The following is a 12900-nucleotide window of genomic DNA, read 5'->3' as shown; positions in this document are numbered from 1 at the left end:
TACCTCAAAGGAGCAAGGCATGTGGGAAACCTCAAGAACTCACGAGTATTGAAGCGTGCCCCATGCTACGAGCGAGCCAGGTCTCAAAGGGCAACATCACGTCCTGAGCAAGAGTCTCAGCCAGGTCCTTGTGCCCTCATCAACTACTTTCATGTGGCCGATGTGAAACCTTATAGCAAATGGCTTCCTGAAGATGGAGCTGAAGGCAATGTTGGTGGAAACTGTGCATGTGCTAGTCACTGTTAAGCTCTAGCCTGGGTGGGAGCCAATGAGAATGGGAAAGTACAGCTTCAGCTCAACAAGTATAAAAATCAGGCTGCGGCTCAGCAGCTCACCATGAATATACAACCAACCTCCTGGCATGAGACAAGATAGCGTGTGGATGGCTGTGAGCAACAAGCAGAAGTAAACATGCACCAACAGCAAGATACCTTAACTGGCATCGATGAACCAGTTGAAATGTTTTGTAATTGACTGCAGTTTCTCGCAAGATGAGTGTTTTGTTAGTTGGTGCATACATGTATCAATGTTTCGCAAAAAAAAAATTATCATCCTTCACTACCTGCACATTTCAGTTAAACACACTTCACATTGTTTTGTATATCTAATATCTACAGAAGTAGTATAAGAGCCATACAATGTAAAAGAGTACTTCCTGTTTGACTGACCTGCTTCCTCCACAACCTCTTTAAGGGTTTCTTACTTTCCAGAGCCTTGCACTGCATAAGAGTTCTTGTGCAGTCTGCAGTCCACTGAATCTGTGCACATTTCATAATAATAAATACATAAGGATTTCCCTCACAAATCTCAGACAATAGTAACAAATATTTTTGGGTGAAATATTGCATTCTACTTTCATGAACTCAACTACAATTTTTAGTAACATTTTATGCAATAATTAAAATAAATTGCAGTAGAAACATGCTCCCAAGACTATTTAAACATTACGCAAAAGTCACGATAAATTATTGAGTATTAACTAAGACTAAGACTTCACTAAAAGGAGAGAGAAACTGTAAAGATGAAATTGATAATCATCATATAAGCATTTATTGAAACAAGTCTTACTTGTAATCGAATTAAAGTACTATTTTTAATATAAAGTTACTGAAACAAGTACATATTACTTATTGGCCAACCTTGAGGTAATCTAGTCAAGTAATGGTCTCTCAGGTAGTGCTTATTATGAATTCATTGTCACAAAATAAGACATGGCAAGTATTCTGTTGAAAAATAGGTATTTTTTAACCAGTTCATTCAGGTAGTGAAATAACTGATGTGTCTCTCAAGAGATTTATTTTTCTAGGCAGCGAGATTAAAATATCATTAGCAGTATTGTGCGTTTCAAATGTTACTATTATAGGAGCTACTGGATTAAGGGCGTATGTCCCGTTCCAGGTCATGATTTTAGATTTATATTAATCACTGAACAACTTTTAGACATTTTCAATTGTTTAACTTTCACGAAATGAAAAATATTTATAGTTTCATACTTTTTGCATAATTAGCTGCCAAAGTTACATTTTTAACCTTTTTTGGTTGTACAAATAAGGAGAATTTAATTTATTGCAGAACTGAAAATTTTTAGGATTAACTGCAATGCCACTGGCTACTTCAAGAAATGGTTTGCATTTCTATCACAAAAACTCATTTCATATTTCTTGGCTGTCAAGATCATAAAAATTTTGAGAATTTTGAAATGTCAGGTAAAATTAATCAATATTTTCTGAAAGAAATGCAAACCATTTCTTGAAGTAGCCAGTGGCATTGCAGTTAATCCTAAAAAGTTTCAGTTCTGCAATAAATTAAATTCTCCTTATTTGTACAACCCAAAAAGGTTAAAAATGTAACTTTGGCAGCTAATTATGCAAAAAGTATGCAACTATATATATTTTTTATTTCGTGAAAGTTAAACGATTGAAAATGTCTAAAAGTTGATCAGTGATTAATATAAATCTAAAATCATGACCTGGAACGGGATATACGCCCTTTTTTAAAATTGTTATCCTATAAATCGAGTTAAGAGAGGCAGTATTGTGGGTCTACTCCTTGTAATAACAGTAGGATATTCATTCCAAAATGGCATAGTTTATCCAGTGTTTTGAAAATTAAAAAAACTCCATAACTAGCAATGTATTATTCAGAAGTGTGACGTGCATCGCACACTTGTAACCATTAAGCCCAAACACGTGAGCAGGCTGCAGCAGAAACGGAAAATAGCAAGCACAATACACACACAGTCACATTATCAGTTGCCCTGAACAAACCACACCAAGAACAGACGTAGCAGCACGAGTCCACCCACCCGGCCGCTACACCCCAGTGGCCCATCTCCCAGGCTACCTGCAGCACCCAGGCTACCCCCAGAAGCCCAACCCCCCAGGCTACCTGCTGCACCCAGGCTACCCCCAGCGGCCCAACCCCAAGGCTACCTGCTGCACCCGGGCTAACCCCAGAAGTCCAACCCCAAGGCTACCTGCAGCACCCAGGCTACCTCCAGCAGCCCAAACCCCAGGCTACCTGCAGCACCCAGGCTACCCCCAGTGGCCAAATCACCAGGCTACCTGCAGCACCCAGGCTACCTCCAGCAGCCCAAACCCCAGGCTACCTGCAGCACCCAGGCTACCCCCAGTGGCCAAATCACCAGGCTACCTGCAGCACCCAGGCTACCCCCAGCAGCCCAAACCCCAGGCTACCTGCTGCACCCAGGCTACCCCCAGTGGCCCAACCCCCAGGCTACATGCAGCACCCAGACTACCCCCAGAGGCCCAACCCCCAGACTACCTGCTGCACCCAGGCTACCTCCAGCAGCCCAAACCCCAGGCTACCTGCAGCACCCAGGCTACCTCCAGCAGCCCAAACCCCAGTCTACCTGCAGCACCCAGGCTACCCCCAGCGGCCCAACCCCAAGGCTACCTGCAGCTCCCAGGCTACCCTCAGAGGCCTAACCCCCAGGCTACCTGCTGCACCCAGGCAACCCGCAGCGGCTTTACCCCCAGGCTACCTGCAGCACCCAGGCACCCCCATGGGCCCAACCACCAGGCTACCTGCAGCACCCAGGCTACCCCCAGAGGCCCAACCCCAAGGCTACCTGCTGCACCCGGGCAACCCGCAGCGGCCCAACCCCAAGGCTACCTGCAGCTCCCAGGCTACCCTCAGAGGCCTAACCCCCAGGCTACCTGCTGCACCCAGGCAACCCGCAGCGGCTTTACCCCCAGGCTACCTGCAGCACCCAGGCACCCCCAGCGGCCCAAACCCCAGGCTACCTGCTGCACCCAGGCTACCCCCAGTGGCCCAACCCCCAGGCTACATGCAGCACCCAGACTACCCCCAGAGGCCCAACCCCCAGGCTACCTGCTGCACCCAGGCTACCTCCAGCAGCCCAAACCCCAGGCTACCTGCAGCACCCAGGCTACCTCCAGCAGCCCAAACCACAGTCTACCTGCAGCACCCAGGCTACCCCCCGTGGCCCAACCCCAAGGCTACCTGCAGCACCCAGGCTACCCTCAGAGGCCTAACCCCAAGGCTACCTGCAGCTCCCAGGCTACCCTCAGAGGCCTAACCCCCAGGCTACCTGCTGCACCCAGGCAACCCGCAGCGGCTTTACCCCCAGGCTACCTGCAGCACCCAGGCACCCCCAGCGGCCCAAACCCCAGGCTACCTGCTGCACCCAGGCTACCCCCAGTGGCCCAACCCCCAGGCTACATGCAGCACCCAGACTACCCCCAGAGGCCCAACCCCCAGGCTACCTGCTGCACCCAGGCTACCCCCAGTGGCCCAACCCCCAGGCTACATGCAGCACCCAGACTACCCCCAGAGGCCCAACCCCCAGGCTACCTGCTGCACCCAGGCTACCTCCAGCAGCCCAAACCCCAGGCTACCTGCAGCACCCAGGCTACCTCCAGCAGCCCAAACCACAGTCTACCTGCAGCACCCAGGCTACCCCCCGCGGCCCAACCCCAAGGCTACCTGCAGCACCCAGGCTACCCTCAGAGGCCTAACCCCAAGGCTACCTGCAGCTCCCAGGCTACCCTCAGAGGCCTAACCCCCAGGCTACCTGCTGCACCCAGGCAACCCGCAGCGGCTTTACCCCCAGGCTACCTGCAGCACCCAGGCACCCCCAGCGGCCCAAACCCCAGGCTACCTGCTGCACCCAGGCTACCCCCAGTGGCCCAACCCCCAGGCTACATGCAGCACCCAGACTACCCCCAGAGGCCCAACCCCCAGGCTACCTGCTGCACCCAGGCTACCTCCAGCAGCCCAAACCCCAGGCTACCTGCAGCACCCAGGCTACCTCCAGCAGCCCAAACCCCAGTCTACCTGCAGCACCCAGGCTACCCCCAGCGGCCCAACCCCAAGGCTACCTGCAGCACCCAGGCTACCCTCAGAGGCCTAACCCCCAGGCTACCTGCTGCACCCAGGCAACCCGCAGCGGCTTTACCCCCAGGCTACCTGCAGCACCCAGGCACCCCCAGCGGCCCAACCACCAGGCTACCTGCAGCACCCAGGCTACCCCCAGAGGCCCAACCCCAAGGCTACCTGCTGCACCCGGGCTAACCCCAGAAGTCCAACCCCAAGGCTACCTGCAGCACCCAGGCTACCCCCAGAGGCCCAACCACCAGGCTACGAGCAGCACCCAGGCTACCCCCAGCGGCCCAACCCCCAGGCACCTGCTGCACCCGGGCTAACCCCAGAGGCCCAACCCCCAGGCTACCTGCAGCACCCATGCTACCCCCAGAGGCCCAACCCCCAGGCTACCTGCAGCACCCAGGCTACCCCCAGCTGCCCAACCCCCAGGCTACCTGCAACACCCAGGCACCCCCAGCGGCCCAACCCCCAGGCTACCTGCTGCACCCAGGCTACCCCCAGCGGCCCAACCCCCAAGCTACCTGCAGCACCCAGGCTAACCCCAGCGGCCCAACACCCACGCTACCTGCAGCACCCAGGCTACCCCCAGAGGCCAAATCACCAGGCTACCTGCAGCACCTAGGCTACCCCCAGCGGCCCAACCCCCAGGCTACCTGCAGCACCCACGCTACCCCCAGCGGCCCAACCCCCAGGCTACCTGCAGCACCCAGGCTACCCCCAGCTGCCCAACCCCCAGGCTACCTGCAGCTCCCAGGCTACCCCCAGCTGCCCAACCACCCAGGCTACCTGATGCACCCAGGCTACCCTCAGCGGCCCAACCCCCAGGCTACCTGCAGCACCCAGGCTACCCCCAGAGGCCCAACCCCAAGGCTACCTGCAGCACTCAGGCTACCTCCAGAGGCCCAACTACCAAGCTACCTGCAGCACCCTGGCTACCCCCAGCTGCCCAACCACCAGGCTACCTGCAGCACCCAAACTACCCCCAGCTGCCCAACCCCCAGGCTACCTGCAGCACCCAGAATACCCCCAGCGGCCCAACCCCTAGGCTACCTGCTGCACCCAGGCTACCCCCATCGGCCCAACCCCCAGGCTACCTGCAGCACCCAGGCTACCCCCAGCGGCCCAACCCCCAGGCTACCTGCAGCACCCAGGCTACCCCCAGGCTACCTGCAGCACCCAGGCTACCCCCAGCGGCCCAAACCCCAGGCTACCTGCAGCACCAAGGCTACCCCCAGCGGCCCAACCCCCAGGCTACCTGCTAACCCAGGCTACCTCCAGTTGCCCAACCCCCAGGCTACCTGCAGCAACCAGGCTACCCAAAGAGGCCAAACCACCAGGCTACCTGCACCACCCAGGCTACCCCCAGCGGCCCAACCCCCAGGCTACCTGCTGCACCCAGGCTACCCCCAGCGGCCCAACCCCAAGGCTACCTGCAGCACCCAGGCTACCCCCAGAGGCCCAACCCCAAGGCTACCTGCAGCACCCAGGCTACCCCCAGCGGCCCAACCCCAAGGCTACTTGCAGCACCCAGGCTACCCCCAGAGGCCCAACCCCCAGGCTACCTGCAGCTCCCAGGCTACCCTCAGCGGCCCAACTCCAAGGCTACCTGCAGCACCCAGGCTACCCACAGAGGCCCAACCCCAAGGCTACCTGCAGCACCCAGGCTACCCCCAGAGGCCCAACCCCCAGGCTACCTGCAGCACCCAGGCTACCCCCAGCGGCCCAACCTTGAGGCTACCTGCAGCACCCAGGCTACCCCCAGCGGCCCAACCCACAGGCTACCTGCAGCTCCCAGGCTACCCCCAGCGGCCCAACCCCAAGGATACCTGCAGCACCCAGGCTACCCTCAGCGGCCCAACCCCCAGGCTACCTGCAGCACCCAGGCTACCCCCAGAGGCCCAACCCCAAGGCTACCTGCAGCACCCAGGCTACCCCCAGCGGCCCAACCCCAAGGCTACCTGCAGCACCCAGGCTACCTCCAGAGGCCCAACCCCCAGGCTACCTGCAGCACCCAGGCTACCCTCAGCGGCCCAACCCCCAGGCTACCTGCAGCTCCCAGGCTACCCCCAGCGGCCCAACCCCAAGGCTACCTGCAGCACCCAGGCTACCCTCAGCGGCCCAACCCCCAGGCTACCTGCTGCACCCAGGCAACCCGCAGCGGCTTTACCCCCAGGCTACCTGCAGCACCCAGGCACCCCCAGCGGCCCAAACCCCAGGCTACCTGCTGCACCCATGCTACCCCCAGTGGCCCAACCCCCAGGCTACATGCAGCACCCAGACTACCCCCAGAGGCCCAACCCCCAGGCTACCTGCTGCACCCAGGCTACCTCCAGCAGCCCAAACCCCAGGCTACCTGCAGCACCCAGGCTACCTCCAGCAGCCCAAACCCCAGTCTACCTGCAGCACCCAGGCTACCCCCAGCGGCCCAACCCCAAGGCTACCTGCAGCACCCAGGCTACCCTCAGAGGCCTAACCCCCAGGCTACCTGCTGCACCCAGGCAACCCGCAGCGGCTTTACCCCCAGGCTACCTGCAGCACCCAGGCACCCCCAGCGGCCCAACCACCAGGCTACCTGCAGCACCCAGGCTACCCCCAGAGGCCCAACCCCAAGGCTACCTGCTGCACCCGGGCTAACCCCAGAAGTCCAACCCCAAGGCTACCTGCAGCACCCAGGCTACCCCCAGCGGCCCAACCCCCAGGCTACCTGCAGCACCCAGGCTACCCCCAGCGGCCCTCCCCCAGGCTACCTGCAGCACCCAAGGTACCCCCAGCGGCCCAACCCCCAGGCTACCTGCAGCACCCAGGCTACCCCCAGCGGCCCAATCCCCAGGCTACCTGCAGCACCCATGCTAACCCCAGCAGCCCAAACCCGAGGCTACCTGCAGCACCCAGGCTACCCCCAGATGCCCAACCCCCAGGCTACCTGCTGCACCCAGGCAACCCGCAGCGGCTTTACCCCCAGGCTACATGCAGCACCCAGGCTACCCCAAGCGGCCCAACCCCCAGGCTACCTGCAGCACCCAGGCTACCCAAGCGGCCCACCCCCCAGGCTACCTGCAGCACCCAGGCTACCTCCAACAGCCCAACCCCGAGGCTACCTGCAGCACCCAGGCTACCTCCAGCAGCCCAACCCCCAGGCTACCTAAAGCACCCAAGCTACCCCCAGCAACACAACCCCCAGGCTACCTGCAGCATCCAGGCTACCTCCAGTTGCCCAACCCCCAGGCTACCTGCAGCACCCAGGCTACCTTCAGGGACCAAACCCCCAGGCTACCTGCAGCACCAAGGCTACCCCCAGCGGCCCAACCCCCAGGCTACCTGCTGCACCCAGGCTACCCCCAGCGGCCCAACCCCAAGGCTACCTGCAGCACCCAGGCTACCCCCAGAGGACCAACCACCAGGCTACCTGCAGCACCCAGGCTACCCCCAGCGGCCCAACCCCAAGGCTACCTGCAGCACCCAGGCTACCCCCAGAGGCCCAACCACCAGGCTACGAGCAGCACCCAGGCTACCCCCAGCGGCCCAACCCCCAGGCACCTGCTGCACCCGGGCTAACCCCAGAGGCCCAACCCCCAGGCTACCTGCAGCACCCAGGCTACCCCCAGAGGCCCAACCCCCAGGCTACCTGCAGCACCCAGGCTACCCCCAGCTGCCCAACCCCCAGGCTACCTGCAACACCCAGGCACCCCCAGCGGCCCAACCCCCAGGCTACCTGCTGCACCCAGGCTACCCCCAGCGGCCCAACCCCCAGGCTACCTGCAGCACCCAGGCTACCCCCAGCGGCCTAACCCCCAGGCTACCTGCTGCACCCAGGCTACCCCCAGCGGCCCAACCCCCAGGCTACCTGCAGCACCCAGGCTCCCCCCAGCGGCCCAACCCCCAGGCTACCTGCAGCACCCAGGCTACCCCCAGCGGCCCAAACCCCAGGCTACCTGCAGCACCAAGGCTACCCCCAGCGGCCCAACCCCCAGGCTACCTGCTGCACCCAGGCTACCTCCAGTTGCCCAACCCCCAGGCTACCTGCAGCAACCAGGCTACCCAAAGAGGCCAAACCACCAGGCTACCTGCAGCACCCAGGCTACCCCCAGCGGCCCAACCCCCAGGCTACCTGCTGCACCCAGGCTACCCCCAGCGGCCCAACCCCAAGGCTACCTGCAGCACCCAGGCTACCCCCAGAGGCCCAACCCCAAGGCTACCTGCAGCACCCAGGCTACCCCCAGCGGCCCAACCCCAAGGCTACTTGCAGCACCCAGGCTACCCCCAGAGGCCCAACCCCCAGGCTACCTGCAGCTCCCAGGCTACCCTCAGCGGCCCAACCACAAGGCTACCTGCAGCACCCAGGCTACCCCCAGAGGCCCAACCCCAAGGCTACCTGCAGCACCCAGGCTACCCCCAGAGGCCCAACCCCCAGGCTACCTGCAGCACCCAGGCTACCCCCAGCGGCCCAACCCCCAGGCTACCTGCAGCACCCAGGCTACCCCCAGCGGCCCAACCCACAGGCTACCTGCAGCTCCCAGGCTACCCCCAGCGGCCCAACCCCAAGGATACCTGCAGCACCCAGGCTACCCTCAGCGGCCCAACCCCCAGGCTACCTGCAGCACCCAGGCTACCCCCAGAGGCCCAACCCCAAGGCTACCTGCAGCACCCAGGCTACCCCCAGCGGCCCAACCCCAAGGCTACCTGCAGCACCCAGGCTACCTCCAGAGGCCCAACCCTTAGGCTACCTGCAGCACCCAGGCTACCTTTAGCGGCCCAACCCCCAGGCTACCTGCAGCTCCCAGGCTACCCCCAGCGGCCCAACCCCAAGGCTACCTGCAGCACCCAGGCTACCCTCAGCGGCCCAACCCCCAGGCTACCTGCAGCACCCAGGCTACCCCCAGCTGCCCAACCCCCAGGTTACCTGCAACACCCAGGCACCCCCAGCGGCCCAACCCCCAGTCTACCTGCTGCACCCAGGCTACCCCCAGCGGCCCAACCCCCAGGCTACCTGCAGCACCCAGGCTACCCCCAGCGGCCTAACCCCCAGGCTACCTGCTGCACCCAGGCTACCCCCAGCGGCCCAACCCCCAGGCTACCTGCAGCACCCAGGCTCCCCCCAGCGGCCCAACCCCCAGGCTACCTGCAGCACCCAGGCTACCCCCAGCGGCCCATCCCCCAGGCTACCTGCAGCACCCAGGCTACCCCCAGCGGCCCAAACCCCAGGCTACCTGCAGCACCAAGGCTACCCCCAGCGGCCCAACCCCCAGGCTACCTGCTGCACCCAGGCTACCCCCAGCGGCCCAACCCCCAGGCTACCTGCAGCACCCAGGCTACCCCCAGAGGCCAAACCACCAGGCTACCTGCAGCACCCAGGCTACCCCCAGCGGCCCAACCCCCAGGCTACCTGCTGCACCCAGGCTACCCCCAGCGGCCCAACCCCAAGGCTACCTGCAGCACCCAGGCTACCCCCAGAGGCCCAACCCCAAGGCTACCTGCAGCACCCAGGCTACCCCCAGAGGCCCAACTACCAAGCTACCTGCAGCACCCAGGCTACCCCCAGCGGCCCAACCCCCAGGCTACCTGCAGCACCCAGGCTACCCCCAGCGGCCCAACACCCAGGCTACCTGCAGCACCCAGGCTACCCCCAGAGGCCAAATCACCAGGCTACCTGCAGCACCCAGGCTACCCCCAGCGGCCCAACCCCCAGGCTACCTGCAGCACCCAGGCTACCCCCAGCGGCCCAACCCCCAGGCTACCTGCAGCACCCAGGCTACCCCCAGCTGCCCAACCCCCAGGCTACCTGCAGCTCCCAGGCTACCCCCAGCTGCCCAACCACCCAGGCTACCTGCTGCACCCAGGCTACCCTCAGCGGCCCAACCCCCAGGCTACCTGCAGCACCCAGGCTACCCCCAGAGGCCCAACCCCAAGGCTACCTGCAGCACCCAGGCTACCCCCAGAGGCCCAATTACCAAGCTACCTGCAGCACCCTGGCTACCCCCAGCTGCCCAACCACCAGGCTACCTGCAGCACCCAAACTACCCCCAGCTGCCCAACCCCCAGGCTACCTGCAGCACCCAGAATACCCCCAGCGGCCCAACCCCCAGGCTACCTGCTGCACCCAGGCTACCCCCAGCGGCCCAACCCCCAGGCTACCTGCAGCACCCAGGCTACCCCCAGCGGCCCAACCCCCAGGCTACCTGCAGCACCCAGGCTACCCCCAGAGGCCCAACCCCCAGGCTACCTGCAGCACCCAGGCTACCCCCAGCGGCCCAACCCCCAGGCTACCTGCAGCTCCCAGGCTACCCCCAGCGGCCCAACCCCAAGGATACCTGCAGCACCCAGGCTACCCTCAGCGGCCCATCCCCCAGGCTACCTGCAGCACCCAGGCTACCCCCAGCGGCCCAACCCCAAGGCTACCTGCAGCACCCAGGCTACCCCCAGAGGCCCAACCCCAAGGCTACCTGCAGCACCCAGGCTACCCCCAGCGGCCCAACCCCAAGGCTACCTGCAGCACCCAGGCTACCTCCAGAGGCCCAACCCCCAGGCTACCTGCAGCTCCCAGGCTACACCCAGCGGCCCAACCCCAAGGCTACCTGCAGCACCCAGGCTACCCTCAGCGGCCCAACCCCCAGGCTACCTGCAGCACCCAGGCTACCCCCAGCGGCCCAACCCCAAGGCTACCTGCAGCACCCAGGCTACCCCCAGAGGCCCAACCCCAAGGCTACCTGCAGCACCCAGGCTAACCCCAGCGGCCCAACCCCAAGGCTACCTGCAGCACCCAGGCTACCTCCAGAGGCCCAACCCCCAGGCTACCTGCAGCACCCAGGCTACCCTCAGCGGCCCAACCCCCAGGCTACCTGCAGCTCCCAGGCTACCCCCAGCGGCCCAACCCCAAGGCTACCTGCAGCACCCAGGCTACCCTCAGCGGCCCAACCCCCAGGCTACCTGCAGCACCCAGGCTACCCCCAGCTGCCCAACCCCCAGGCTACCTGCAACACCCAGGCACCCCCAGCGGCCCAACCCCCAGGCTACCTGCTGCACCCAGGCTACCCCCAGCGGCCCAACCCCCAGGCTACCTGCAGCACCCAGGCTACCCCCAGCGGCCTAACCCCCAGGCTACCTGCTGCACCCAGGCTACCCCCAGCGGACCAACCCCCAGGCTACCTGCAGCACCCAGGCTCCCCCCAGCGGCCCAACCCCCAGGCTACCTGCAGCACCCAGGCTACCCCCAGCGGCCCAAAACCCCAGGCTACCTGCAGCACCAAGGCTACCCCCAGCGGCCCAACCCCCAGGCTACCTGCTGCACCCAGGCTACCCCCAGCGGCCCAACCCCCAGGCTACCTGCAGCACCCAGGCTACCCCCAGAGGCCAAACCACCAGGCTACCTGCAGCACCCAGGCTACCCCCAGCGGCCCAACCCCCAGGCTACCTGCTGCACCCAGGCTACCCCCAGCGGCCCAACCCCAAGGCTACCTGCAGCACCCAGGCTACCCTCAGAGGCCCAACTACCAAGCTACCTGCAGCACCCAGGCTACCCCCAGCGGCCCAACCCCCAGGCTACCTGCTGCACCCAGGCTACCCCCAGCGGCCCAACCCCCAGGCTACCTGCTGCACCCAGGCTACCCCCAGAGGCCCAACCCCCAGGCTACCTGCAGCACCCAGGCTAACCCCAGCGCCCCTACCCCCAGGCTACCTGCAGCACCCAGGCTACCCCCAGCGGCCCAACCCCCAGGCTACCTGCAGCTCCCAGGCTACCCCCAGCGGCCCAACCCCAAGGATACCTGCAGCACCCAGGCTACCCTCAGCGGCTTAACCCCCAGGCTACCTGCAGCACCCAGGCTACACCCAGCGGCCCAACCCCAAGGCTACCTGCAGCACCCAGGCTACCCCCAGAGGCCCAACCCCAAGGCTACCTGCAGCACCCAGGCTACCCCCAGCGGCCCAACCCCAAGGCTACCTGCAGCACCCAGGCTACCTCCAGAGGCCCAACCCCCAGGCTACCTGCAGCTCCCAGGCTACCCCCAGCGGCCCAACCCCAAGGCTACCTGCAGCACCCAGGCTACCCTCAGCGGCCCAACCCCCAGGCTACCTGCAGCACCCAGGCTACCCCCAGCGGCCCAACCCCAAGGCTACCTGCAGCACCCAGGCTACCCCCAGAGGCCCAACCCCAAGGCTACCTGCAGCACCCAGGCTACCCCCAGCGGCCCAACCCCAAGGCTACCTGCAGCACCCAGGCTACCTCCAGAGGCCCAACCCCCAGGCTACCTGCAGCACCCAGGCTACCCTCAGCGGCCCAACCCCCAGGCTACCTGCAGCTCCCAGGCTACCCCCAGCGGCCCAACCCCAAGGCTACCTGCAGCACCCAGGCTACCCTCAGCGGCCCAACCCCCAGGCTACCTGCAGCACCCAGGCTACCCCCAGCTGCCCAACCCCCAGGATACCTGCTGCACCCAGGCTATCCTCAGCGGCCCAACCCCCAGGCTACCTGCAGCTCCCAGGCTACCCTCATCGGCCCAACCCCCAGGCTACCTGCAGCCCTCAGGCTACCCCCAG

The 12900-nt window shown here is 62.9% G+C and overlaps 1 protein-coding gene across 2 annotated transcripts in view; it reads right to left on the bottom strand.

The window, feature by feature from the left end:
• The window catches only part of LOC134531211 (dynein axonemal heavy chain 2), an 864487-nt gene that overhangs the window by 492064 nt on the left and 359523 nt on the right, over positions 1–12900 (bottom strand). For both annotated transcript variants that reach the window (XM_063366870.1, XM_063366871.1), the window contains one exon: positions 669–758. In XM_063366870.1, coding sequence (XP_063222940.1) covers positions 669–758 — 90 coding nt within the window. The remainder of the gene's footprint in view (positions 1–668; positions 759–12900) is intronic.

This window comes from Bacillus rossius, chromosome 3, assembly GCF_032445375.1.
Source record: "Bacillus rossius redtenbacheri isolate Brsri chromosome 3, Brsri_v3, whole genome shotgun sequence".
In the NCBI taxonomy this organism is placed as follows: domain Eukaryota; kingdom Metazoa; phylum Arthropoda; class Insecta; order Phasmatodea; family Bacillidae; genus Bacillus; species Bacillus rossius.
This window is presented reverse-complemented; position numbering and strand designations above follow the sequence as displayed.